Here is a 26,495-nt window from a genome sequence, read left to right on the forward strand (position 1 = left end):
TGATCACCCCCAAAACCCCTCACAGTGAACACTATATACAGTGGTATACAGATATTTTACTGATCACTGTATAAGTGTCACTTGTGAGCGTAGTTTGCGCCTGCGTTAGGCCCAAATAGGGTTAGGGTACCCGCCACCTATCCCCTAATAAAGTTTTTACCCCTTGATCAGCCCCAGTTAACCCCTTCACTACCTATTACTCTGTGCACTAAATACAGTATATAGGTAAATACTGATCACTGTATTTAGTGTCACTAGTGACCCTAATTTGCGCTTGCGCTAAGCCCATATAGGGTTAGGGCACCCGCCACCTATTCCCTAATAAACTTTTAACCGCTTGATCTTCCCCAGTTAACCCCTTCACTCCATATAAATCAGTGCACTAATATATACAGTATATCAGATAACTACTGATCACTGTATTTAGTGTCACTGGTGACCCTAATTTGCGCTTGCGCTAGGCCCGAATAGGTTTAGGCCACCCGCCATCTATCCTCTATAAAGGTTTAACCCCTTGATCTCCCCCAGTTTAACCCCTTCACTTCCCTGTCACAGTGTTCACTATATACAGTGATTACCGATCACTGTATTAGCGTCACGGGTGACACAACTTAGGCTAGCTAGTTAGCGTCAGGGTCCCACTACACCACCGTTACTTAGCGTCAGTTAGAGTCAAGTACACTAACACACACACACCACCGTTACTAGTATAGTGTTTGAACAGATCAATATCTGATCTGATCAGAACTATACTAGCGTCCTCATAATTTAGTGTTCCCCAAACGCAGTGTTTGCACAATCAGCACTGATTCCTGCTAGCACCTGCGTTTAGCCCCCCTGCCCAGCCCACCTTACCCAGGCAAGTGTAGTAATCAATAGATTACTGACACTTCCAAAAAACACAAATCACACAAAACCGCTGCGTTAGCAGAGTCAGGCCTGATCTCTGTTAGCACTAGCAGTTTTTCTTTGTAGCGACCAAATAGTCCTCGACAACCAGGTGCTTTTATTACCTAGTAGTCGCATCACTGTACGAGTAAATTTAGCTACCAAAATGACAAAACGTTCGTTCAGTGATGATGCTATATACAGTATAATGGCCATGTCAAGTGAGAGCGATGGGGAAGCCTCACTGTCAGAATCAGGGTCAATATACGAACCAGATGACGGCAGCGGCTCCCTGACAGATAGCTCCGACAGAGGGGTCCCTGCTAGGGTCAGGCGTACCCGACCCCATTCTGGAGTTGTTGACTTGCAAGAACTGGAGGTTTCTGGTATGCAGCAGAGTGCCAGTACTAGTGCCGCTCACACTTCTCGTGAACTGGCAAGCACGAGCGGCCTAGTACACCCTGGACCTTCAACCAGCACTGCAGTATCACCTGGTGACGTGGCGAGTCACCTGAGTGCAGTTGAAGCTGGTGCGGTGGCTAGCACGAGTAGTGGCCCGCAGCCACCGCGTATCCGAAGACAGGCCCGTAGAGCCCATAGTGTCCTCCCTGAAGCGCTGGCATATCCTAATTGGCAGCCCACAGATTCCACAGCGCCAGTACTTCCCCCATTCACCGCCCAACCCGGAATCCAAGTGGAAACAGCTGGTTTTAATCCCATAAACTTTTTTGAGCTGTTTTTCACTGAAGATCTTTTCAGATCTATTGTGGACCAATCAAATTTGTACGCTCAACAATTCATCGCCGCCAACCCAAATTCACCCCTTGCCAGACCATTCGCCTGGAATCCTATTACGATTCAGGAGTTTAAAACCTATCTGGGCCTTTCCTTCAACACGGGCATTACAAGAAAGAATGAATTGCGGTTATATTGGTCCACTGACCCAATTCATCAAATGTACGTGTTCTCTGCTGCTATGTCCAGGGCTCGATACCAACAAATATTTCGGTTCATGCATTTCAACGACAATGAACTCTGTCGTCCTCGGGGAGACCCTGAATATGATCGGCTCCACAAAATTCGGCCCCTCATAGACCACTTCAATCAGCGGTTCGCAGCCTTGTTTACCCCCCAACAAGATGTCTGCGTTGACGAGTCCCTGATTAAGTTTACTGGTCGCCTTGCTATCAAACAGTACCTCCCCAGCAAGCGTGCCAGATACGGGGTCAAGTTGTATAAGCTTTGTGACAGGACCACAGGCTATACAGTTAATTTCCGTGTCTATGAGGGAAAAGATAGCACTGTGGAGCCCCCCGACTGCCCAGGCTACATAGGGAGCAGCGGCAAGATAGTTTGGGACTTGGTGTCACCCTTATTCGGAAAGGGGTACCACTTGTACGTGGACAATTTCTATTCAAGCGTGCCACTTTTTAGACACCTCTATCAATTGCAAATTGGCGCTTGTGGCACCGTGCGATCTAATCGCCGGGGCTTCCCCCAACGGCTAGTGAATGCCCCACTGAGCTCGGGGGAGAGAGCCTGCTTGAGGTGCGAGGAATTGCTTGCAGTGAAGTGGAGGGACAAACGAAACGTTTACGTGCTGTCCTCCATTCACCCAGACACGGCAGTCCAAATTACTACGGTCACCGGTGTTGTTGTTGAGAAACCCCTCTGTGTCCACGACTATAACCGTAAAATGGGAGGGGTGGACTTCAACGACCAGATGATGGGACCGTACTTAATTGCCCGTAAGGCCAGACGCTGGTACAAAAAAGTGTCTGTATACCTATTTCAATTGGCTGTTTACAACGCTTTTGTCTTATACAAAGCTTCTGCTGGAACATTATCCTTCTTTCAATTCCAAGAAGAGATAATCAGAGCCCTTCTGTATTCAGCTGGTGCTCCTGCCCAACTTCCCCAACCAGATGCAGTGAGGCGGCTGCATGAGAGGCATTTTCCGCAATACCTCCCGAGTACCGATACCAAACGATACCCCCAAAAAAGATGCCGTGTCTGCAGCAAGCGCGGATTTAGGCGTGACACCCGGAATTATTGTCCCGACTGTCCTGACCGACCTGGTCTTTGCCACGGTGACTGTTTCCGTCGCTACCACACACTAGTGGATTATTAGCATAGGGTACAGCACGGCACAGTTTAGGGCACATTTACACAGGGTCTCAAAAGATGTTCGATGGCTATCGTCATTTTGAGAGACCCGAACCTGGAACCTGGAACTCGACGTTTGAAGAAAAAAAAAAAATACATAAAAGCCAAAAATAGTTGTCGTCTCAGTCATTTTTTATGTTCTTCTACACTTCCTATGTACTTTTAATGTACTTTGTTTGTTTTTCATTCTTTTGTGACCTGTTTCTCTTGCAGGTACTCGTCGGCTACCACGCATTGATTTCATATATTCTGACACAAACAGTGTTTGCGCTCAGCATACATGGATACCTTTGCTGATAGCAGCTGTGGTGATTTTCTGATTTCAGCACTGCAGTTAAAATCCTATTTTGGTATACGTGGATAGCGCCGTGTATACCCATCATTAAATTCAGTGGGTGGTTGTTTGGGCGGTTAATGATGAGAATCCAAAAACTTTTGTTGTGTCAGTCATTTTATATGTCCTACTCTTCCTAATGTACTTTTTTTTAATGTACTTTGTTTGTTTTTTCATTCTTTTGTGACCTGTTTCTCTTGCAGGTACTCGTCGGCTACCATGCATTGATTTTATATATTCTGACACAAACAGCGTTTGCGCTCAGCATATATGGATACCTTTGCTGATAGCAGCTGTGGTGATTTTCTGATTTCAGCACTGCAGTTAAAATCCTATTTTGGTATACGTGGATAGTGTCGTGTATACCCATCATTAAATTCAGTGGGTGGTTGTTTGGGCGGTTAATGATGAGTAATACTACGCATTATTCCTGTGCTGATTTCTGATAGGTTCTCTTTTTTTTCGTTCAGCCCACAGGCTGCATGAAAAAAAAAAAACCTATATGCCAAACAAAGACCAGCAATGTACTGGTACGTTGCTGGACTTTGAGTGGTTATACCAGGATGATGCCTGCAGATTTAGGCATCATCTTGGTATCGTTTTTTACAGCAAGCGGTCGGCTTACATGTAAAAGCAATCCTAGCGGATAATTGGCCGCTAGACTGCTTTTACATGCAGTGGGAGGGGACTCCCCCCCCCTCCTGCCGCCTTCCGCTGCCTTCCACGGTTTTTCTCGGGCTCTCCTGTCCCACCGGTTAACCCGAGAGTGCAGCCGGTGGTTCAATTATCTAACCATAGAGCTGATTGGAGATGAGAATGGCTCCAATCATCTCTATGGCCTAAGATGCCGGAGGCTACGAGCATTTCATAACTTCTGTTTCGCCAGAAATAAACAGCGCCATTGGGAAATTGGGAAAGTATTTTATCACACCAATTTTGGTATGGTCAGATGCGTTAAGGTCAGAGGAAAGATCTAGAGTATAAAAGACCCCAATTTTTTTTAAAAAGAGTACCTGTCACTACAGATTGCTATCATAGAGGAAATTTAAATTCACCGTGATAACAATAAAAATGATTAAAGAAAAAAAAATGAAAGAAAAGGTGTCAAAATAACATAAGAAAGCAAATTAAAAAAAAAAAAAAACAAAAAAAAAAATCAAGCCCCCCTGTCCCCCCGTGCTTGCGCGCAAATGCGCGCACAAGCGTTGGTCTAGTATCATATGTAAACCGCAATTTCAGCATGCATGTGAGGTATCGCCGTGAACGCCAGGTCGAGGGCAGTAATTGTTGTGGTAGACCTCCTCTGTAAGTCCAAAGTGGTAACCTGTAAAGACTTTTAAAGGCTTTTAAAACCGTACGTAGTTTGTTGCCGCGGCACGGGCGTGCGCAATTTTTAAAGCATGTCATGTTAGGTGTCTATGAACTCGGCATAAGATCATCTTTTAAATTTTACCAAACAATTTGGAATTATATAGTGTATTTCTGCATTAAAAATAAAAAAGTGTTTTTTTACGCAAAAATTGCGTTTGGAAAATGTGTGCACAAATACCGTGTAACAAAAAAAATTGCAACATCCACCATTTTGTTCTGTAGGGCCTCTGCTTTAAAAAAATATATAATGTTTGGGGGTTCAAAGTAATTTTCTTGTGAAAAAAAAATATTTTTTCATGTAAACAAAAACTCACAGAAAAGGCTTGGTTTTCAAGTGGTTAGAAGAGTGGGTGATGTGTTGCTAAAATTGAGCATAAAATGCCAGGACTGTTCAAACACCCCCCAAATTACCCCTTTTTGGAAAGTAGACACCCAAAGCTATTTGCTGAGAGGCATATTGAGTCCATGGAGTATTTTATATTTTGCCCTAAGTTTCAGGAAAATGACAATTTGTTTTTTTTTTTTTGTTTTTTTACACAAAGTTGTCACTAAATAATATATTGCTCACGCATGCCATGGGTATATGTGAAATGACACCCCAAAATACATTCTGCTGCTTCTCCGGAGTACAGGGATACCCCATGTGTGAGACTTTTTGTCAGTCTAGCCGCATACAGGACCCGGAAAACCAATCCGCACCTTCTGGCTTTCTAAGGGCGTAAATTGTTGATCTCACTCCTTACTACCTATCACACTTTTGAAGGCCATGAAATGCCAAAATGGCACAAAACCCCCCCCAAATGACCCCATTTTGCAAAGTAGACACTCCAAGCTATTAGATGAGAGGCATGATGAGTCCATGGAATATGTTATATTTTGCCACAAGTTTCAGGAAAATTATTATTTTTTTTTTTTTTTTACACAAAGTTGTCAGTAAATGATATAATGCTCACACAAGCCATGGGTATATGTGAAATGACACCCCAAAATACATTCTGCTGCTTCTCCTGAGTACAAGGATACCCCATGTGTGAGACTTTTTTGCAGTCTAGCCGCGTACAGGACCCGGAAAACCACTCCCCACCTTCAGGCTTTCTAAGGGCGTAAATTGTTGATCTCACTCCTTACTACCTATCACACTTTTGAAGGCCATGAAATGCCAAAATGGCACAAAACCCCCCCAAATGACCCCATTTTGCAAAGTAGACACTCCAAGCTATTAGATGAGAGGCATGATGAGTCCATGGAATATTTTATATTTTGCCACAAGTTTCAGGAAAATTATTATTTTTTTTTTTTTTTTTTACACAAAGTTGTCAGTAAATGATATAATGCTCACACATGCCATGGGTATATGTGAAATGACACCCCAAAATACATTCTGCTGCTTCTCCTGAGTACAAGGATACCCCATGTGTGAGACTTTTTTGCAGTCTAGCCGCGTACAGGACCCGGAAAACCACTCCCCACCTTCAGGCTTTCTAAGGGCGTAAATTGTTGATCTCACTCCTTACTACCTATCACACTTTTGAAGGCCATGAAACGCCAAGATGGCACAAAACCCCCCAAAATGACCTCATTTTGCAAAGTAGACACTCTAATCTATTTGCTGAGAGGCATGGTGAGTATTTTGCATCTCTCATTTTTTTTGGAAAATGAAGAAAAAACAGGAAAATGCATTTTTTTTCCTCTTTTTTCAATTTCCAAAACTTTGTGACAAAAAGTGAGATCTGCAAAACACCCAACATGCCTCTCTGCAAATAGCTTAGGGTGTCTACTTTCCGAAAAGGGGTCATTTGGAGGGGGGTTGTGCTGTCTTGGCATTTCATGGCCTCCGAAACTGTGATAGGTAGTCAGGAGTGAAATTACGCCCTTGGAAAGCCTGAAAGTGGGGGTTGGCTTTCGAGGACCTGTACTCGGCTAGACTGCAAAAAAGTCTCACACATGTGGTATCCCTGTACTCAGGAGAAGCAGCAGAATGTATTTTGGGGTGTCATTTCACATATACCCATGGCATGTGTGAGCAATATATCATTTAGTGACAACTTTGTGTAAAAAAACAAAAAAAAAAATAATAATAATATATTTCCCGGAACTTGTGGCAAAATATAAAATATTCCATGGACTCACCATGCCTCTCAGCAAATAGCTTGGGGTGTCTACTTTGCAAAATGGGGTCATTTGGGGGGGTTTTGTGCTATGTTGAAATTTCAGGGCCTCCGAAACTGTGATGGGTAGTCAGGAGTGAAATCAACAATTTACGCCATTAGAAAACCTAAAGATGGAGATTCATTTTCGGGGTCCCGTACACAGCTAGGCTCCCAAAAAGTCTCACACATGGGGTATCCCCATACTGAGGAGAAGCGGCAGAATGTATTTTGGGGTGTCATTCCACATATACCCATGTCATGTGTGAGAAATTTATCTTTTAGTGACAACTTTGTGTTAAAAAAAAAAAAAAAAAAAAAATTGTAATTTTCCCAAAACTTGTGGCAAAATATAAAATATTCCATGGACTCACCATGCCTCTCAGCAAATAGCTTGGGGTGTCTACTTTGCAAAATGGGGTCATTTGGGGGGTTTTGTGCTATCTTGAAATTTCAGGGCCTCCGAAACTGTGATGGGTAGTGAGGAGTAAAATCAGCAATTTACGCCATTAGAAAACCTAAAGATGGAGATTGATTTTCGGGGTCCCGTACACAGCTAGGCTCCCAAAAAGTCTCACATATGTGGTATCCCTGTACTCAGGAGAAGCAGCAGAATATATTTTGGGGTGTAATTACACATATACCCATGGCATGTGTGAGAAATTTATCTTTTAGTGACAACTTTGTGTTAAAAAAAAAAATTTTTTTTTTTTTATTCATTTTTCAAACACCTGTGACAAAAAAATTAAATATTCAATGAGCTCAACATGCGTCTCAGAACATTCCTTAGGATGTCTACTTTCCAAAAAGTGGTAATTTGGGGGGGGTCTTGTACTGCCCTGCCATTTTAGCACTTCATGAATTGAGATAGGCAGTCAGAAATTAAAGCTGCGTAAAATTTCAGTATTTACACCATAGTTTGTAGACGCTATAACTTTTGCGCAAACCAATAAAAATACGCTCATTGAATTTTTTTTTGTCAAAGACATGTAGCTAAATATATTTTGGCCAAAAAATATGACATAAATTGAGTATATTGGATATTTTTTAAAAGACAAAGTTGAAAATTTCATTTTTTTGCAAAATTTTCGCTCTTTTTTTATTAATATCGCAAAAAATAAAAAGCGCAGAGGTGATCAAATACCACCAAAAGAAAGCTCTGTTTGTGGGAAAAAAAGGACGTAAATTTTGTTTGGGTACCACATTGCATGACCGCACAATTGTCAGTTAAAGTCGCACAGTGCCGAAGCACAAAAAGTGGTCTGGACGTAAGACAGTAAAATCCTCCGGTTGTAAAGTGGTTAAGGGAGCTAAAGAAAGGACTCTTTATGTGAGAGAACAGTCCAAAGTCAATTTGGAGTTAACAGGCAGCAAGCCAGCATTAACCAGCATCAACCGGTGTTGACCAGCATCTAGCCAGCATCAAGTCAGCGCCAAGAAGCGTTTTCAGTTGCCCCTAGCAAATTGTGCTTAGTTGAGCCAAAGGAGTATCCCACTCATTCCCTTCTCCCATCCAAGTTCTCAATAAAAAAAAAAACAAAAAAAACAAAGTTACTGGACTGGTCATTGTCTCAGCGCTCACCCTTGGAGGAACATGCACAGGAGTACTTTTGTTGCACCCGGTGGCCCAGGGGGACCCATATCCAGCAAAACAGCTGGGAATCCTGCTACAATACAATTATACAATTATTTGCAATCTAATTTTGCAGTTGCCTCTTTGGCTGAGCCAAGATCTAATGAAGATCATTAGGTAAAAGTCATAGATAACCAAGACCTTAATGTCATCTTACGTCAATGGTGTTTTTTTTTGTTCATTTATTGTCATTATTTGTATATAGAGTATATAAAAACGTGTTATTTAACTTGAACACTGTTAGATCTAATTTGTACTTATTCATAACTGATAACATTATATATATTTTTGTTTTTGTTTGCGTTAAATGCCGGCAATCTTGAAACAACAAGCATATTTACCTATTGAAGTAACTATTTACCAAAAAAAAATAATAAATATTATAAAAGAAAAATGATGTAAATATTCACTTTGCAAATTTCTGCCTGTCACTATGCTAAGTTAAAACATTTTGCACCTCCAGGCTTTGTTAATCTTTTTTAATAAAGGAACATTTTTCACTCCAGGCTGAGAGCTTTAAAAGAGAAAGCAAAGATCAAAAAAGGAAGATGATGTTTCCTCACTTGCACAGCTTCTCATAAAACACCATTCCACCTTTCTAATCCTTAGACCAGCAGGGTGCCAGATGAAAACTATTTCCTTCTAACAAACCTATGGGCTAAGAAAAATCTTCTTTTTATTATTATCAGTAACGGAAATAAAGATATAGCTTCTGTGGACATTACGCTTATAAGGCATATACAGGGTTAACTTCATTTTTTTCCTTGTGAAAGGCTATAAAGGTCCTTCCCAAAAAAAGCCAAGCAGCAATAATAAAAAATATATCTCTGACATTTTCATTCCTTACAGACAATATTGTATTTTTTACTTAAATAAAAATTTAAGGCAAAAAATGTTTTTTACAATAAAGATGGCCATCCCATTCTCCATTTGGTTATGGTAACATCTACATTACTGTGAATGTCAATTTACCACATCCTTGTGAATAAATGCAAATTTAAATTTCAGTTTATAGCAATTTCTGGAAAAGTTAAATAATCTAGAGATGTTCTACAGTATATCCCACCATTTTTTATGTGTGCATGAGTTCCCAAGTGTGCACAACTATTCTGCCTTTTGGAATCTGGATGCAATTTATATTGTAGAGAAGCAAAAGGCAGAGTGCAATTACCCCTACTAAAGCAGAAAAAGTGCCTCTTTAAAGCATATTTAAAGGTATTTGATTAAATTATGGCTACAGAATAATTTTTTTTTTTTCTGTATCCCAAATAACAGAAAAAATCAGAGCTAGGGAACCAAGGAAACCAAGGAAACCCTGTAAACACACTGACATGAGCAGAAAGCAAAGGGTTACCTCATCAGTGTGCTGCTGTTCCTTCTTTGTCCAGTCATAGACTTGGGTGGATCCTTGACCAGACTGTATTTTTTAACTACAGTTTAGCCTTTGAAGTGGCACAAGACAAGAAGAGCAAAGTATGCAGACTTATGCCCCGTACACACTATCAGATTATCTGAAGACTTTTGTCTTCAGATTTACCTTTTCTATGTAGTGCAAGGGCCTGCTGGATTGCATACAAATTGAAAGTGTTTAGGTTTGACCTCATATTATATGGGTTTGGTAAGTCTGCAGATAAAAGTCTTCAGATAATCTGATAGTGTGTACAGGGCTTTATGCCCCATACACACGTGCAGATTATCTGCAGACTTTTGTCTGCAGACTTACCAAAACCATATAATATGAGGTCAAACCTAAACACTTTCAATTTGTATGCAATCCGGCAGGCCCTTGCACTACATAGAAAAGGTAAGTCTGCAGACAAAAGTCTGCAGATAATCTGCACGTGTGTATGGGGCATAAGTGTTGTGGATGTGTAAACATTTATTAAAGGAAGACAATTAGCAACTCACATAAACTAAGGTGACTTATGCTTATCATGGTTTTCAAAAGGATAATCGCTGCTGGGGAGGACACCAAGGAAACTGATAGAATGCATACACTGGATATGTTCTGGATGGGACCTGCAATAGAATGCGTGGATGATCTCATGCACTACAGTCATTAGTGCATCTGCAGCTAGGAAAAGGAGGCACCCAGGATCCCAAGATGGTGGTGCTGCTGCAAGGAGTGAACTGTAGTGGTATCTGGGGTGAGATTAACTCTGAAATTGGATAGGTAAGCACACATGACACATTTCAAGGTACACAAATTTGTTTCAAAAAGTGTAATATTGTTGATTGTAAATTATTTTTTAATTCTGTTTATTTCATATAGATTTAGTGCTATAGCAATAGTTCTCCTGAAAAAGCTGTGTATTGGCGAAACATGTTGAGAATGTAATATCACTCTAGCTGTGAAAACATCATTATAGTTGGTATCTGATATAAGAGACCATGTTATTATTTAGGATTCTATGATTTTATTCTATTTTTTAAACTAGTTTATGAATAAAATTGTTGGTCATTTTATATAAAATATGGATACATTATTGTGGTTTAACCACCTTAAAAATCCCATAACATTTTTTTTTCCTCTAAAAAAAATGATCTAGGGATGAAATTCATTTGGGAATTCATCTCAAAATCATATCATGTTGCGTTCCTTTAATAAATGTTTACACACCCACTACATTTGGTCTGAACACTTTACTTTTCTTGTTTGTTTGCCGCTTAGAGATCTCTTCAGTTTCTTAGAAGTGCTGTGTTAAGTGTGCTGGATTGGATTTTTCAGTGGTTCCTAAAGCCATAGGATTCATCCTAAGGATTTGGACTACACTGTACTCAATGTAGTTTGTCTCAGCCCAGGATGTACATATTGCACCATATTGACAATTTTTATCCTTTAAAGTGGCACAAGACTATTAGTTCCAGATATGCTGTCTAGCAGGGGTCAATGGATCAGAAGACTGCCTAAACGGAATTAAAATGTATTAGCAAGTGTGTATTAGAATGTCTGCTTGGTGTTAAGCTTTTACTTTAGATGAAAGCCCATGTAGACCAAGCTGGTCCAAATGGAATAAGTACTTCACTAGCAGTTGCAGTGGCTGGAAGCTCTGTGCAAACAATATGTACTGTAGCCTCAGCTACATACAGTATACAGCTCTGTGTTCTGGAAGTGAGACAAGAACTTCCCGTCCCACTGCTAAAAAAAAAGTTGGACTAAGCACTGCTCGACCGTTTAGAGGAAGCTTTGTAATTAATTAAAAGGCAGAAAGAGGAGCTGATGATGTCACAAACTACAGGAAGGACAGGAAATTCACATCTTGCTGCTGAAACACAGCACTGTATTCTGTATGTAGCAGAAGCTACATGAAAATTATCCACTTAAGGACTGAAAGATTTTACCCCCTAATGACCAGGCCATTTTGTTGCGATATGGCACTGCGTTAATTTAACTGACAATTGCGCAGTCATGCGATGTTGTACCCAAATAAAATATATGTCCTCTTTTTCCCACAAATAGAGCTTTCTTTTGGTGGTATTTGATCACCACTGCGGTTTTTATTTTTTGTGCTATAAACAAAAAAAGAGCGACATTTCTGAAAAAAAAAAAAACAATATTTTTTTGCTTTCTGCTATAAAACATTCCCAAGTGGATAATTTGTATGTAGCTTCTGCTACATACAGAATACAGTGCTGTGTTTCGGCAGCAAGATGTGAACTTCCTGTCCTTCCTGTAGTTTGGGACATCATCAGCTCCTTTTTCTGCCTTTTAAATAATTACAAAGCTTCCTCTCAATAAAAAAAAAATAAAAAAAACTAATTTTTTCATCAGTTTAGGTCAATATGTATTCTGCTACATATTTTTGGTAAAAACATCCCAATAAGTGTATATTGATTGGTTTGCACAAAAGTTATCGTGTCTACAAACTAGGGGAAAGATTGATGTTATTTTAATTTATTTTTTACTAGTAATGGCGGCAATCAGTGATTTGTAGCAGGACTGTGACATTGCGGCAGAGAGATCTGACACTTAACTGACACTTTTGAGACTTTTAGGGGGACCAGTGACATTACTACAGTAATCAGTGCTAAAAATATGCACTGTTACTGTACTAATGACACTGGTAGGGAAGGGGTTAACACCAGAGGCAATCAAAGGGTTACATGTGTGCATAGGGGGTGCTTTCTAACTGTTTGGGGGTTGTAATCACTGGATGAACATAGAGACTTGTGTTCCTAAATAGGAGGAATGCAGGATCCCTGTGTTCATCACTGACAGAACAGCAGTCTGCAGTGTTTGCATAGGCAGACCGCCATTCTATCTCCATGGGGAGCGATTGTGGGTGCCTGGCAGACATCGCTTCCGCCGGACCCGCTTTTTTGCTCCTCTTCTAGCCAATTAGCATGTGTGCACGCCTCCTGCTGCGTGCGTGTGCCCCCACTACCTGCTACATGAAGCGACATACAGGTATGTCATTTAGTGTAACAAAGCTAGCCTGCCGCCGTAAAACTACGGCGGCTGGTCAGCAAGTGCTTAAACAGCGCACCCAGCCCCTGCAACTGTTAAAGGAAATAGTTCAATTGAACCAGCTTGGTCAAAATGAACTTTTTAAAGATAAAGGGGACATGGAGATCAGCGTTAAGGAAAGAAATTCTTGCAGCAGCTGACTAGATATGTCATGTTTGCAAATTTTATAGTACATAAATTGATAAAACCTTTTCATGTATTTATTTTTGGCAAAATGAGAATACAATAGGTGTGGTAAATGTATATTTTCCTCTGAACCCACCTCTGAGAGGTGTTACAGCACCAAACAGTACAAATACAACCACATTAAAATACTTACTGTCCTCTTGAGGTATGAACTAGCAGAGTGATTAGTGTAGAAGTGGCAGGGCATATGCAGTTCAGTGCAAGCATTGCATATTTAAATTCTTCTTCACATACAACATGATCTGCAAAATAAAATATGCATTTATGTATTAAAGGCAAAAATCATTTATTTTCACTTTTTTTTGGAGGGTGTAAGGGTTTGAATTCCATCCAGGTATTGATTGTTCTATCTGCTGGGGAGATTCCTGCTACCATTGGGGCATGGTAAGATGTCTCCAGGACAGGGAGAGAGAAGAAGCCACTCATATAGAGACATAAATAGCCATAGAAATCTACCCAAAGTTAAAAAAATAATGTTTTGGTAGGAGTTGGGCTTTAAAATCAGTGCAATAGATTTAGCTGCATAACACATTTAATGAATCAGGAGACCTAAATAATAGCCAGGTAATGATGTATGCAAATTTATGCTGAATTTAAATATTAGGATTAATTTATAAAAGAGGCAAATTGACAAAAGAAGAACATAGAAGAAATAGAAGAGGCCTATTTTAAAACCCATTCCTCCTAAGCTGGCCGCATATGTGGCTGTAGATGCATATGCGATACTCTTTGCTGCCCTCTCAGGACCTGGGAGGGGCCTGTAACGGACCGTTTCAGCAGACAAGGGGTTAAAATCCATTTAGGCGATATGCCCCTTTCTGAGAGAGCAGGCACAGCTACTTGCAGGAGATCACACTCCCGAACTGGATACAATATAACACTCCAACCTGGAACCTCACGAATAGCTGCTAGCAGACGAACAGGAGAAGCATACATCAGCTTACATTCCTAGCAATCGGTCTCCAACAGCATACAGTGAATCCCCCCAAGAACGAGACAAAGCTCCGTGTGGAAGGTCAAGCAGTGGTATATTTATTGAGGGCTCCCTGCCCCTGTATTTATGCAGGCCCTCCACCTGGTAGACACTCCCTTAGGGGACCAAATGGAAGACTGTAACACAAACAGACATGTATCACATTACAGACTCCCAGAAGCAAAACATCCCCACAATGCATCCTGGCTTCCTCCCTTAGTAGACAGCCAGGTGAGCTCATTAACAGGTTTATCAATAGTCTCAGTTAATCAGTAGACATTCCTCAGGAGGGGGCTGCTGGAAACAATCCTCCCCCCCCCCCTCTCTCTCTCTGCAGCTAGAACTAGTTTTCACAGCGACCTCTATCCTGGAGACAATGGAAGATATAATTAGGTTTAGCTTCCAGGTGGTCATGTAATCGTTAGTTTGTTCGGTAGATAAAATCTACCGAACACCCCGACAGAAAAGGCACGAATAAGCCTTTCTGTAGGGAAAATAAGTCTTTTAAAGTCTGGTCCATAGTCCAAAGGCAGCAGGCGGGCAACCAGGCTCCTCCAATGCAATGTGGCGAGATTGGTCTCGTCACATCTCTCCCCTTTTCCAAACAGACTAACAGGGTACCTGACCTCCTGCCGGTCAGTGCCCTTGTTAGTCCAGCAGCCCACCCATAAAGCAGAAAAAACAGTACAGCCCACCCACAATAAATGGTCACTACACCTGGGTAGAGGAGAAGCTTGTCCATGTCCAGGTGCCTCACCACGGCTGTGTAGGGGACTGGTAGGCTGCCTTGGTGGGTTGCTGAGTGGGCAGAGACCAGCGGTACTCTGCCCTGGTGCCAGCGCTACCACAGAAGTAGCCTGGTTGGAGACGGGTTGTTGGAGGGGGAGACCGCCTGTCTCCCCTTTAGATACACCACCATGCTGCTGTGGGGGAAGACCGACTGTCTTCCCTTTGGCTAAACAGCCCTGTTGCTGGGGGTCAGGACCGACTGTCCCTACCCCCTGTGCTGTGAGTGCAGAGACCACAGTCCCATCTGCACTGTTGGGGGGCTTACTGTCTCCCCCTGGTACATTAAGCTGCTGCTGTGGGATGGAGACTGGGCTCCCAATTCCCAACAAATCAAACTGTCCATGGGGAGAGGAGGTGACAAGCTCCTCTCCCAAATATACTTCCAGCCCCTGGGGAGGGAGACCGTCTGTCTCTGCTCCCAATACAGTGTCCTGTTGCTGGGGAAAGGAGACTAGGCTCTCTGTTTCCTGCAGGACACTCTGCTGCTGTGGGATGGAGACTGGGCTCCCAATTCCCAACAAATCACGCTGCCGCTGGGGAGTGAGGACACTGCTCTCCTCTCCCTGCACTTCACACTGCCTTCCTGGCATATCACTCTGCTGCTGGGGGGCAGGAACAACTACCTCTGCCCCCTGTAACTCAGCCAGCCGCTGGGGAGGGAGGACGCTGCTCTCCTCTCCCTGCACTTTACACTGCCGCTGGGGAATGGAGACTGGGCTCCCAATTCCCTGCAGGACCGGTGGAGAGACCTCTGTCCCATCTCTACCGGCCACCTGGGGTTCTTCCCAGTAAAACTTTACCATGTCATCCCCTCTGAATGGGTCTGGCTCTGGGTCTGTCCTGCTGCTCTCCTGCTGAGCCTTCTCATAGTATTGGAACAGCTGCTGGTAGCCCTGTTCTAGCTCCATCTCCCGGGTCACCAGGTGGACCAGGTCTTGCTCAATTTCGTGAGCGTCGTCCCAGTCATACCTGCTCTCCCTCCACTCCAAGAGATCATTGAACCGGGCTTGTGTAGGGCTCCCAAATTCCAGCTCTGAAAAAGACTCCCATAACAAGCCAGGACCATCAAACTCCTCTCCCTCTGGCTTGTCATGCTCGGCTGTCCAGGGCAGGTACTGTGCAACACACCACCACAGCGCCTGGTAGGCATCCTCCAGCCACATCTCCTGCCATACCCGGAGCTCCAATTCTTTTACCCATTCCTCCCGGGGCTGTTCCCCCAGGAAGGGCATCCGCAGGGCTACACGCTTCTGCAACCGCTGGTCTTCCTTGGGGAGTCTCTCACCCCGCTGGTACTCCACAATGCCCAGTGACTGGTACCAGATGCCTTTACGGACTGCATCTCGGTCATCCATGGCACCCTCATCGAACTCCACTGCTGGTTCCATGCTGGTGCTGTCAGGGTCGCTGTACTGGGACCGTTTCAGCAGACAAGGGGTTAAAATCCGTTTAGGCGATATGCCCCTTTCTGAGAGAGCAGGCACAGCTACTTGCAGGAGATCACACTCCCGAACTGGATACAATATAACACTCCAACCTGGAACCTCACGAATAGCTGCTAGCAGACGAACAGGAGAAGCATACATCAGCTTACATTCCTAGCAATCGGTCTCCAACAGCATACAGTGAATCCCCCCAAGAACGAGACAAAGCTCCGTGTGGAAGGTCAAGCAGTGGTATATTTATTGAGGGCTCCCTGCCCCTGTATTTATGCAGGCCCTCCACCTGGTAGACACTCCCTTAGGGGACCAAATGGAAGACTGTAACACAAACAGACATGTATCACATTACAGACTCCCAGAAGCAAAACATCCCCACAATGCATCCTGGCTTCCTCCCTTAGTAGACAGCCAGGTGAGCTCATTAACAGGTTTATCAATAGTCTCAGTTAATCAGTAGACATTCCTCAGGAGGGGGCTGCTGGAAACAATCCTCCCCCCCCCTCTCTCTCTCTGCAGCTAGAACTAGTTTTCACAGCGACCTCTATCCTGGAGACAATGGAAGATATAATTAGGTTTAGCTTCCAGGTGGTCATGTAATCGTTAGTTTGTTCGGTAGATAAAATCTACCGAACACCCCGACAGAAAAGGCACGAATAAGCCTTTCTGTAGGGAAAATAAGTCTTTTAAAGTCTGGTCCATAGTCCAAAGGCAGCAGGCGGGCAACCAGGCTCCTCCAATGCAATGTGGCGAGATTGGTCTCGTCACAGGGCCCAACTGCATATTGGAAAAACACTACAAAGAGTAGGCACACCAGCCTAGCGCATTATCCCAGTAGCTATTTATTGTAAAAATTAACAAATATTTACTTACAAACGATAAAACAGACAAGACTCATCAAAGTAAAAGAGGGTACACCCCATGAAATGCGTAAGCCAGTTAGGAGATGTCCTCCCAAGCATAGGAGTACATGGAGTGGACAGAACAACTCAATTACTTTTATGAGCCTTGTCTGTTTTAGTGTTTGTAAGTAGAAATTTTTTCATTTTTACAATGAATGGTTATTGGGATAATGTGCTAGGCTTGTGTGCCCTCTCTATATTACGTTTTTCCAGTATGCTGTTGGGACCTCCCCAGTCCTGAGAGGGCAGCAAAGAGTAAAGCGTGTACATCTACAGCCAAGAAACAAATGTGTAGGAAGATTTGGGGATAGACTACCACACTCATATGCAGGAAGTGTCTTGTTTTGCAGCTTGTATGAGCTAGTCACATTCAACTAGACTTGTTTTGTATTGTTGAAGCCATTGCTTCTGTACTTTGAGTCGTTGGCTTTTATTAAGTAAATAGATATGTACTTACCATAACCCTTTTCTGCATGCATGTTATGTGTCCAAGTTTCAGAGCTGAAGACAGAATGTCAACATAACAGTTGGGCAACTAGCATTTTTAAGAGGTCAGCAATGGTTGACCCATTTTTCTTTTAGGACAGGTTTCAATCAAGTATGGATCAGTGTCATTCGAAGCTAATTGTTATAACTGAACAGGATCTGGAGTACCCTTGAGCAGCAGTCAACATTTTCAAAAAGTACACCTTACAAGAGTGTCACAGCAAAAAATCTATTCACTTATTATATTATCAGTATTTTACATGTTATTACTGCAGCTTCCATAATGCAAATGTATCATATAATGTTTAGTTGAATAGTATTAATAATCCTGTACTTAATCATGCTTTGTGAAGTTTGGGTCACAAGCATAGTCTGCATTTCTAAAAACAAAATGTTATTCACCTCTTCGTTATGTGATGCAAAAAACAAAAACAGATTCCTTCCATTGTGCTATAATACAGTACATTCAATTTTTTGTATATAAATTTTGGTCTACAAAAGGTGGCAACATTATGTATTGTGTCTTATTTATGTGGCATATCCATTGTATCCAAAGATCTAGGGAGTGCAGGGGAGCATCTTTATTGCATTGGTTTCTTATTCACTAAGAATATAAGCAAACAATAATTTCAGATATTACCTTTCAATAAAAAATATTTTGATTGCTCCACACATAAAACCTATACTTCCCCACTCCAAGGAGGAGGGATAAAAATTCATGGGGCTTTTTGGGTGGGTGATGTCTCAAAGAAATCAAACAATCAACAGATTTAGATTGAGTACAATCATAGTCTGATTCTCAGGAGGCATAATATTCTCTGCTAACCCCTTCCTGGGTGTCTGATAGATTATTTGAATAGGCCACACTAGTCTGCTTCCAGTCACCCAGGGAGGGGGCCAGAATATCGACCCCGTCTCTATCGGAGGACCTGTCACCTTACCAGGTACCACTCCTTATGATTGGATGCTTGTAGCTTGTTCTTTTACTTGGTTACCCATAGCAACTACACTTCTCTTCTTGTTCTGCCGAGTTAACCTTTCCATACTTGTCTTACTTCATACCCCATAGTGAGAGTGAGGTGAGAGTCCGTAATTGATTTGAGTCTCAACTCAAAAATATGTGGCACCACATCCAAATAGTACATTACAGAAGAAATGGAAGGATGAGTAGGACATTTGAGGTAGCCACCAATAATCACATAAGGAAACAACAAGTACTCAACAGTAGGGTTGAGCGGACACCTAGATGTCCGTGTTCGACGGGTTCGGCCGAACTTTAAAAAAAAGTCCGGGTCCGTGTCCCGGACTTTTACCGAACTTTTCCCGGACACCGAACCCCATTGAAGTCAATGGGGACCCGAACTTTAAGGCACTAAAATGGCTCTAACACCAAAGGAAAGGGCTAGAGTGCTGCAAATGGCAGCAAAACGTAATTAAGAGCATGGCAAGTGCTCTGCAAACAAATGTGGATAGGGAAATAACTTAAAACAACAAAAAAAAACAGAAAAATAAAACAATGTTCTTCTTCATCTCTGAAGGACGAGGCCCATATGGAGTAGGAGGGAGGTTGAGGTGGTGGTGGATGTGGCGGTGACATAGGCGTGCGCACAGGGTGTGCTGGGTGTGCCTGGGCACACCCTAATCACCTAGGGCACATAGCATTGCCAGTGAGGAGATGGGAAAGATCTCCCTGGGACCTGCTCTGCTCTATTTCTCCTTGCCTACAGGTACATGGCCCCGATACATTACTCTCCCTGCTGGCAAACACATGCATGTGTATTTCAACTTTGGGGTGCACACCTTAATGCAATAGGCTGCGCACACCTATGGGCGGTGTAGGTGGAAGCGGCGGTGGAGGAGGACCAGGGCCGGATTAACAGCATCATGGGCTTGGTGCTGAGGATTTTGAAGGGCCTTAGGGCCGTGCCTTGCCATGCACCCAGAGGAGGAAGGGTGCAGCCATGCATGCCTAATTCAACATGGGATGCTGTCTCTGAAGCCCATAAACACATCCATGCATCGCCAACTGTCCCTCCTTGTCTGGCCTTCACGCTGTGTGGGGAGGTTCTGAGGGTGCTGCCTGGGGAAGCGAGCATAGAAGCCAGACTTCTGTGTTTACAAGTGACAGAAGAGCGGTAACAGTGAATATGGCCAACCCGGGGCCTATATAAAAGGTAGGGGCCTGGAGCTGCAGCTCCAATAGCCCCTACATTAATCTGGCCCTGAGGAGGAGGACGAGGTAGCCAACACTGCTTCTTTTCACAAATTTTAAATGAGGGTACACCCCAAAAGAGTGAGAAAGAGCAAAAATGGAACAATGGGTGGGTAAGGTCGGTATCCATTGCTATTCTGCATAAGGTACGGAAAAGTCCCGTGGGATCCATGCCTGATGCAGGTTCTGTCGCCTACTCACACTTGAGGAAGGTGTTTCACTTGTGCGTGTAGCTGGCACAGATCGACCACGTCCTCTCCTTGCAACAGGAGCTCTACCAGCAGCACCACGACCCAGGCCACGGCCCTTATTTGACGGTCTCCTCATATTTCTGTAATTTAAGATCTTGCCCTAGAAAGGTTTTTATTGAATAGCGGAATAGAAAATATGATCCAAAAAAAGTGTATGTATATCACACGTACACAACCACACTAGGCCCCAATTACTATTGTTTGTACCCCTAAAAGGCTAGATGAGGAGTAGGGGGAGTATGGAACAGGCAGCACCCTCAAACCTTCAGAAGTATGAGATGAACCCCAACAACTTGGAAAGGTGGATCTCTCTCACACGTACCGACACAGACTATCCCGCAATTCAATTGATCCTCAAAGGTTTTTATTGAATAGCGGAATAGGAAATATGATCAAAAAAAGTGTATGTATCTCGCACGTACACAACCACACTAGGCCCCAATTACTATTGTTTGTACCCCTAAAAGGCTAGATGAGGAGTAGGGGGGGTATGGAACAGGCAGCACCCTCAAACCTTCAGAAGTATGAGATGAACCCCAACAACTTGGAAAGGTGGATCTCTCTCACACGTACCGACACAGACTATCCCGCAATTCAATTGATCCTCAAAGGTTTTTATTGAATAGCGGAATAGGAAATATGATCAAAAAAAGTGTATGTATCTCGCACGTACACAACCACACTAGGCCCCAATTACTATTGTTTGTACCCCTAAAAGGCTAGATGAGGAGTAGGGGGAGTATGGAACAGGCAGCACCCTCAAACCTTCAGAAGTATGAGATGAACCCCAACAACTTGGAAAGGTGGATCTCTCTCACACGTACCGACACAGACTATCCCGCAATTCAATTGATCCTCAAAGGTTTTTATTGAATAGCGGAATAGGAAATATGATCAAAAAAAGTGTATGTATCTCGCACGTACACAACCACACTAGGCCCCAATTACTATTGTTTGTACCCCTAAAAGGCTAGATGAGGAGTAGGGGGGGTATGGAACAGGCAGCACCCTCAAACCTTCAGAAGTATGAGATGAACCCCAACAACTTGGAAAGGTGGATCTCTTTCACACGTACCGACACAGACTATCCCGCAATTCAATTGATCCTCAAAGGTTTTTATTGAATAGCGGAATAGGAAATATGATCAAAAAAAGTGTATGTATCTCGCACGTACACAACCACACTAGGCCCCAATTACTATTGTTTGTACCCCTAAAAGGCTAGATGAGGAGTAGGGGGGGTATGGAACAGGCAGCACCCTCAAACCTTCAGAAGTATGAGATGAACCCCAACAACTTGGAAAGGTGGATCTCTCTCACACGTACCGACACAGACTATCCCGCAATTCAATTGATCCTCAAAGGTTTTTATTGAATAGCGGAATAGGAAATATGATCAAAAAAAGTGTATGTATCTCGCACGTACACAACCACACTAGGCCCCAATTACTATTGTTTGTACCCCTAAAAGGCTAGATGAGGAGTAGGGGGGGTATGGAACAGGCAGCACCCTCAAACCTTCAGAAGTATGAGATGAACCCCAACAACTTGGAAAGGTGGATCTCTCTCACACGTACCGACACAGACTATCCCGCAATTCAATTGATCCTCAAAGGTTTTTATTGAATAGCGGAATAGGAAATATGATCAAAAAAAGTGTATGTATCTCGCACGTACACAACCACACTAGGCCCCAATTACTATTGTTTGTACCCCTAAAAGGCTAGATGAGGAGTAGGGGGGGTATGGAACAGGCAGCACCCTCAAACCTTCAGAAGTATGAGATGAACCCCAACAACTTGGAAAGGTGGATCTCTCTCACACGTACCGACACAGACTATCCCGCAATTCAATTGATCCTCAAAGGTTTTTATTGAATAGCGGAATAGGAAATATGATCAAAAAAAGTGTATGTATCTCGCACGTACACAACCACACTAGGCCCCAATTACTATTGTTTGTACCCCTAAAAGGCTAGATGAGGAGTAGGGGGGGTATGGAACAGGCAGCACCCTCAAACCTTCAGAAGTATGAGATGAACCCCAACAACTTGGAAAGGTGGATCTCTCTCACACGTACCAACACAGACTATCCCCCAATTTAACTGATCCCCAAAGGTTTTTGATTAAATAGCGGAATAGAAAATATGATCCCAAAAAAGTGTATGTATATCACACGTACACAACCACACTAGGCCCCAATTACTATTGTTTGTACCCCTAAAAGGCTAGATGAGGAGTAGGGGGGGTATGGAACAGGCAGCACCCTCAAACCTTCAGAAGTATGAGATGAACCCCAACAACTTGGAAAGGTGGATCTCTCTCACACGTACCAACACAGACTATCCCCCAATTTAACTGATCCCCAAAGGTTTTTGATTAAATAGCGGAATAGAAAATATGATCCCAAAAAAGTGTATGTATATCACACGTACACAACCACACTAGGCCCCAATTACTATTGTTTGTACCCCTAAAAGGCTAGGAGTAGGGGGAGTATGGAACAGGCAGCACCCTCAAACCTTCAGAAGTATGAGATGAACCCCAACAACTTGGAAAGGTGGATCTCTCTCACACGTACCAACACAGACTATCCCCCAATTTAACTGATCCCCAAAGGTTTTTGATTAAATAGCGGAATAGAAAATATGATCCCAAAAAAGTGTATGTATATCACACGTACACAACCACACTAGGCCCCAATTACTATTGTTTGTACCCCTAAAAGGCTAGGAGTAGGGGGAGTATGGAACAGGCAGCACCCTCAAACCTTCAGAAGTATGAGATGAACCCCAACAACTTGGAAAGGTGGATCTCTCTCACACGTACCAACACAGACTATCCCCCAATTTAACTGATCCCCAAAGGTTTTTGATTAAATAGCGGAATAGAAAATATGATCCCAAAAAAGTGTATGTATATCACACGTACACAACCACACTAGGCCCCAATTACTATTGTTTGTACCCCTAAAAGGCTAGGAGTAGGGGGAGTATGGAACAGGCAGCACCCTCAAACCTTCAGAAGTATGAGATGAACCCCAACAACTTGGAAAGGTGGATCTCTCTCACACGTACCAACACAGACTATCCCCCAATTTAACTGATCCCCAAAGGTTTTTGATTAAATAGCGGAATAGAAAATATGATCCCAAAAAAGTGTATGTATATCACACGTACACAACCACACTAGGCCCCAATTACTATTGTTTGTACCCCTAAAAGGCTAGGAGTAGGGGGAGTATGGAACAGGCAGCACCCTCAAACCTTCAGAAGTATGAGATGAACCCCAACAACTTGGAAAGGTGGATCTCTCTCACACGTACCAACACAGACTATCCCCCAATTTAACTGATCCCCAAAGGTTTTTGATTAAATAGCGGAATAGAAAATATGATCCCAAAAAAGTGTATGTATATCACACGTACACAACCACACTAGGCCCCAATTACTATTGTTTGTACCCCTAAAAGGCTAGGAGTAGGGGGAGTATGGAACAGGCAGCACCCTCAAACCTTCAGAAGTATGAGATGAACCCCAACAACTTGGAAAGGTGGATCTCTCTCACACGTACCAACACAGACTATCCCCCAATTTAACTGATCCCCAAAGGTTTTTGATTAAATAGCGGAATAGAAAATATGATCCCAAAAAAGTGTATGTATATCACACGTACACAACCACACTAGGCCCCAATTACTATTGTTTGTACCCCTAAAAGGCTAGGAGTAGGGGGAGTATGGAACAGGCAGCACCCTCAAACCTTCAGAAGTATGAGATGAACCCCAACAACTTGGAAAGGTGGATCTCTCTCACACGTACCAACACAGACTATCCCCCAATTTAACTGATCCCCAAAGGTTTTTGATTAAATAGCGGAATAGAAAATATGATCCCAAAAAAGTGTATGTATATCACACGTACACAACCACACTAGGCCCCAATTACTATTGTTTGTACCCCTAAAAGGCTAGGAGTAGGGGGAGTATGGAACAGGCAGCACCCTCAAACCTTCAGAAGTATGAGATGAACCTCAACAACTTGGAAAGGTGGATCTCTCTCACACGTACCAACACAGACTATCCCCCAATTTAACTGATCCCCAAAGGTTTTTGATTAAATAGCGGAATAGAAAATATGATCCCAAAAAAGTGTATGTATATCACACGTACACAACCACACTAGGCCCCAATTACTATTGTTTGTACCCCTAAAAGGCTAGGAGTAGGGGGAGTATGGAACAGGCAGCACCCTCAAACCTTCAGAAGTATGAGATGAACCCCAACAACTTGGAAAGGTGGATCTCTCTCACACGTACCAACACAGACTATCCCCCAATTTAACTGATCCCCAAAGGTTTTTGATTAAATAGCGGAATAGAAAATATGATCCCAAAAAAGTGTATGTATATCACACGTACACAACCACACTAGGCCCCAATTACTATTGTTTGTACCCCTAAAAGGCTAGGAGTAGGGGGAGTATGGAACAGGCAGCACCCTCAAACCTTCAGAAGTATGAGATGAACCTCAACAACTTGGAAAGGTGGATCTCTCTCACACGTACCAACACAGACTATCCCCCAATTTAACTGATCCCCAAAGGTTTTTGATTAAATAGCGGAATAGAAAATATGATCCCAAAAAAGTGTATGTATATCACACGTACACAACCACACTAGGCCCCAATTACTATTGTTTGTACCCCTAAAAGGCTAGGAGTAGGGGGAGTATGGAACAGGCAGCACCCTCAAACCTTCAGAAGTATGAGATGAACCCCAACAACTTGGAAAGGTGGATCTCTCTCACACGTACCAACACAGACTATCCCCCAATTTAACTGATCCCCAAAGGTTTTTGATTAAATAGCGGAATAGAAAATATGATCCCAAAAAAGTGTATGTATATCACACGTACACAACCACACTAGGCCCCAATTACTATTGTTTGTACCCCTAAAAGGCTAGGAGTAGGGGGAGTATGGAACAGGCAGCACCCTCAAACCTTCAGAAGTATGAGATGAACCCCAACAACTTGGAAAGGTGGATCTCTCTCACACGTACCAACACAGACTATCCCCCAATTTAACTGATCCCCAAAGGTTTTTGATTAAATAGCGGAATAGAAAATATGATCCCAAAAAAGTGTATGTATATCACACGTACACAACCACACTAGGCCCCAATTACTATTGTTTGTACCCCTAAAAGGCTAGGAGTAGGGGGAGTATGGAACAGGCAGCACCCTCAAACCTTCAGAAGTATGAGATGAACCCCAACAACTTGGAAAGGTGGATCTCTCTCACACGTACCAACACAGACTATCCCCCAATTTAACTGATCCCCAAAGGTTTTTGATTAAATAGCGGAATAGAAAATATGATCCCAAAAAAGTGTATGTATATCACACGTACACAACCACACTAGGCCCCAATTACTATTGTTTGTACCCCTAAAAGGCTAGATGAGGAGTAGGGGGAGTATGGAACAGGCAGCACCCTCAAACCTTCAGTATGAGATTGTGTTCACTGTACCCCACAAAGATTGAGTTCACTGCACCCCACAATGATTGTGTTCACTGCACCCCACAAAGATTGTGTTCACTGCACCTCACAAAGATTGTGTTCACTGTACCCCCCAAAGATTGTGTTCACTGCACCCCACAAAGATTCTGTTCACTGTACCCCACAAAGATTGTGTTCACTGCACCCCAAAAAGATTGTGTTCACTGCACCCCAAAAAGGATGTTGTTCACTGCACCCCAAAAAGGATGTTGTTCACTCCACCCCAAAAAGATTGTGTTCACTGCACCCCACAAAGATTGTGTTCACTGCACCCCAAAAAGATTGTGTTCACTGCACCCCAAAAATGATTTTGTTCACTGCACCCCAAAAAGGATTTTGTTCACTGCACCCCAAAAAGGATGTTGTTCACTCCACCCCAAAAAGATTGTGTTCACTGCACCCCAAAAAGATTGTGTTCACTGCACCCCACAAAGGATTTTGTTCACTGCACCCCAAAAAGATTGTGTTCACTGCACCCCAAAAAGGATGTTGTTCACTGCACCCCAAAAAGGATTTTGTTCACTGCACCCCAAAAAGATTGTGTTCACTGCACCCCACAAAGGATTTTGTTCACTGCACCCCACAAAGATTGTGTTCACTGCACACCAAAAAGGATTGTGTTCACTGCACCCCAAAAAGATTTTGTTCACTGCACCCCAAAAAGATTGTGTTCACTGCAGCCCAAAAAGA

The 26,495-nt window shown here is 42.9% G+C and overlaps 1 protein-coding gene across 4 annotated transcripts in view; it reads right to left on the reverse strand.

The window, feature by feature from the left end:
* The window catches only part of LOC309561721 (potassium channel subfamily T member 2), a 1,381,641-nt gene that overhangs the window by 622,668 nt on the left and 732,478 nt on the right, over positions 1 to 26,495 (reverse strand). For all 4 annotated transcript variants that reach the window (XM_082265711.1, XM_082265712.1, XM_082265710.1 and 1 more), the window contains one exon: positions 13,327 to 13,435. In XM_082265711.1, the coding sequence (XP_082121837.1) occupies positions 13,327 to 13,435 (109 nt within the window). The remainder of the gene's footprint in view (positions 1 to 13,326; positions 13,436 to 26,495) is intronic.

Source organism: Pelophylax lessonae, assembly GCF_965119305.1.
Source record: "Pelophylax lessonae genome assembly, chromosome: 8".
Lineage (NCBI taxonomy): Eukaryota > Metazoa > Chordata > Amphibia > Anura > Ranidae > Pelophylax > Pelophylax lessonae.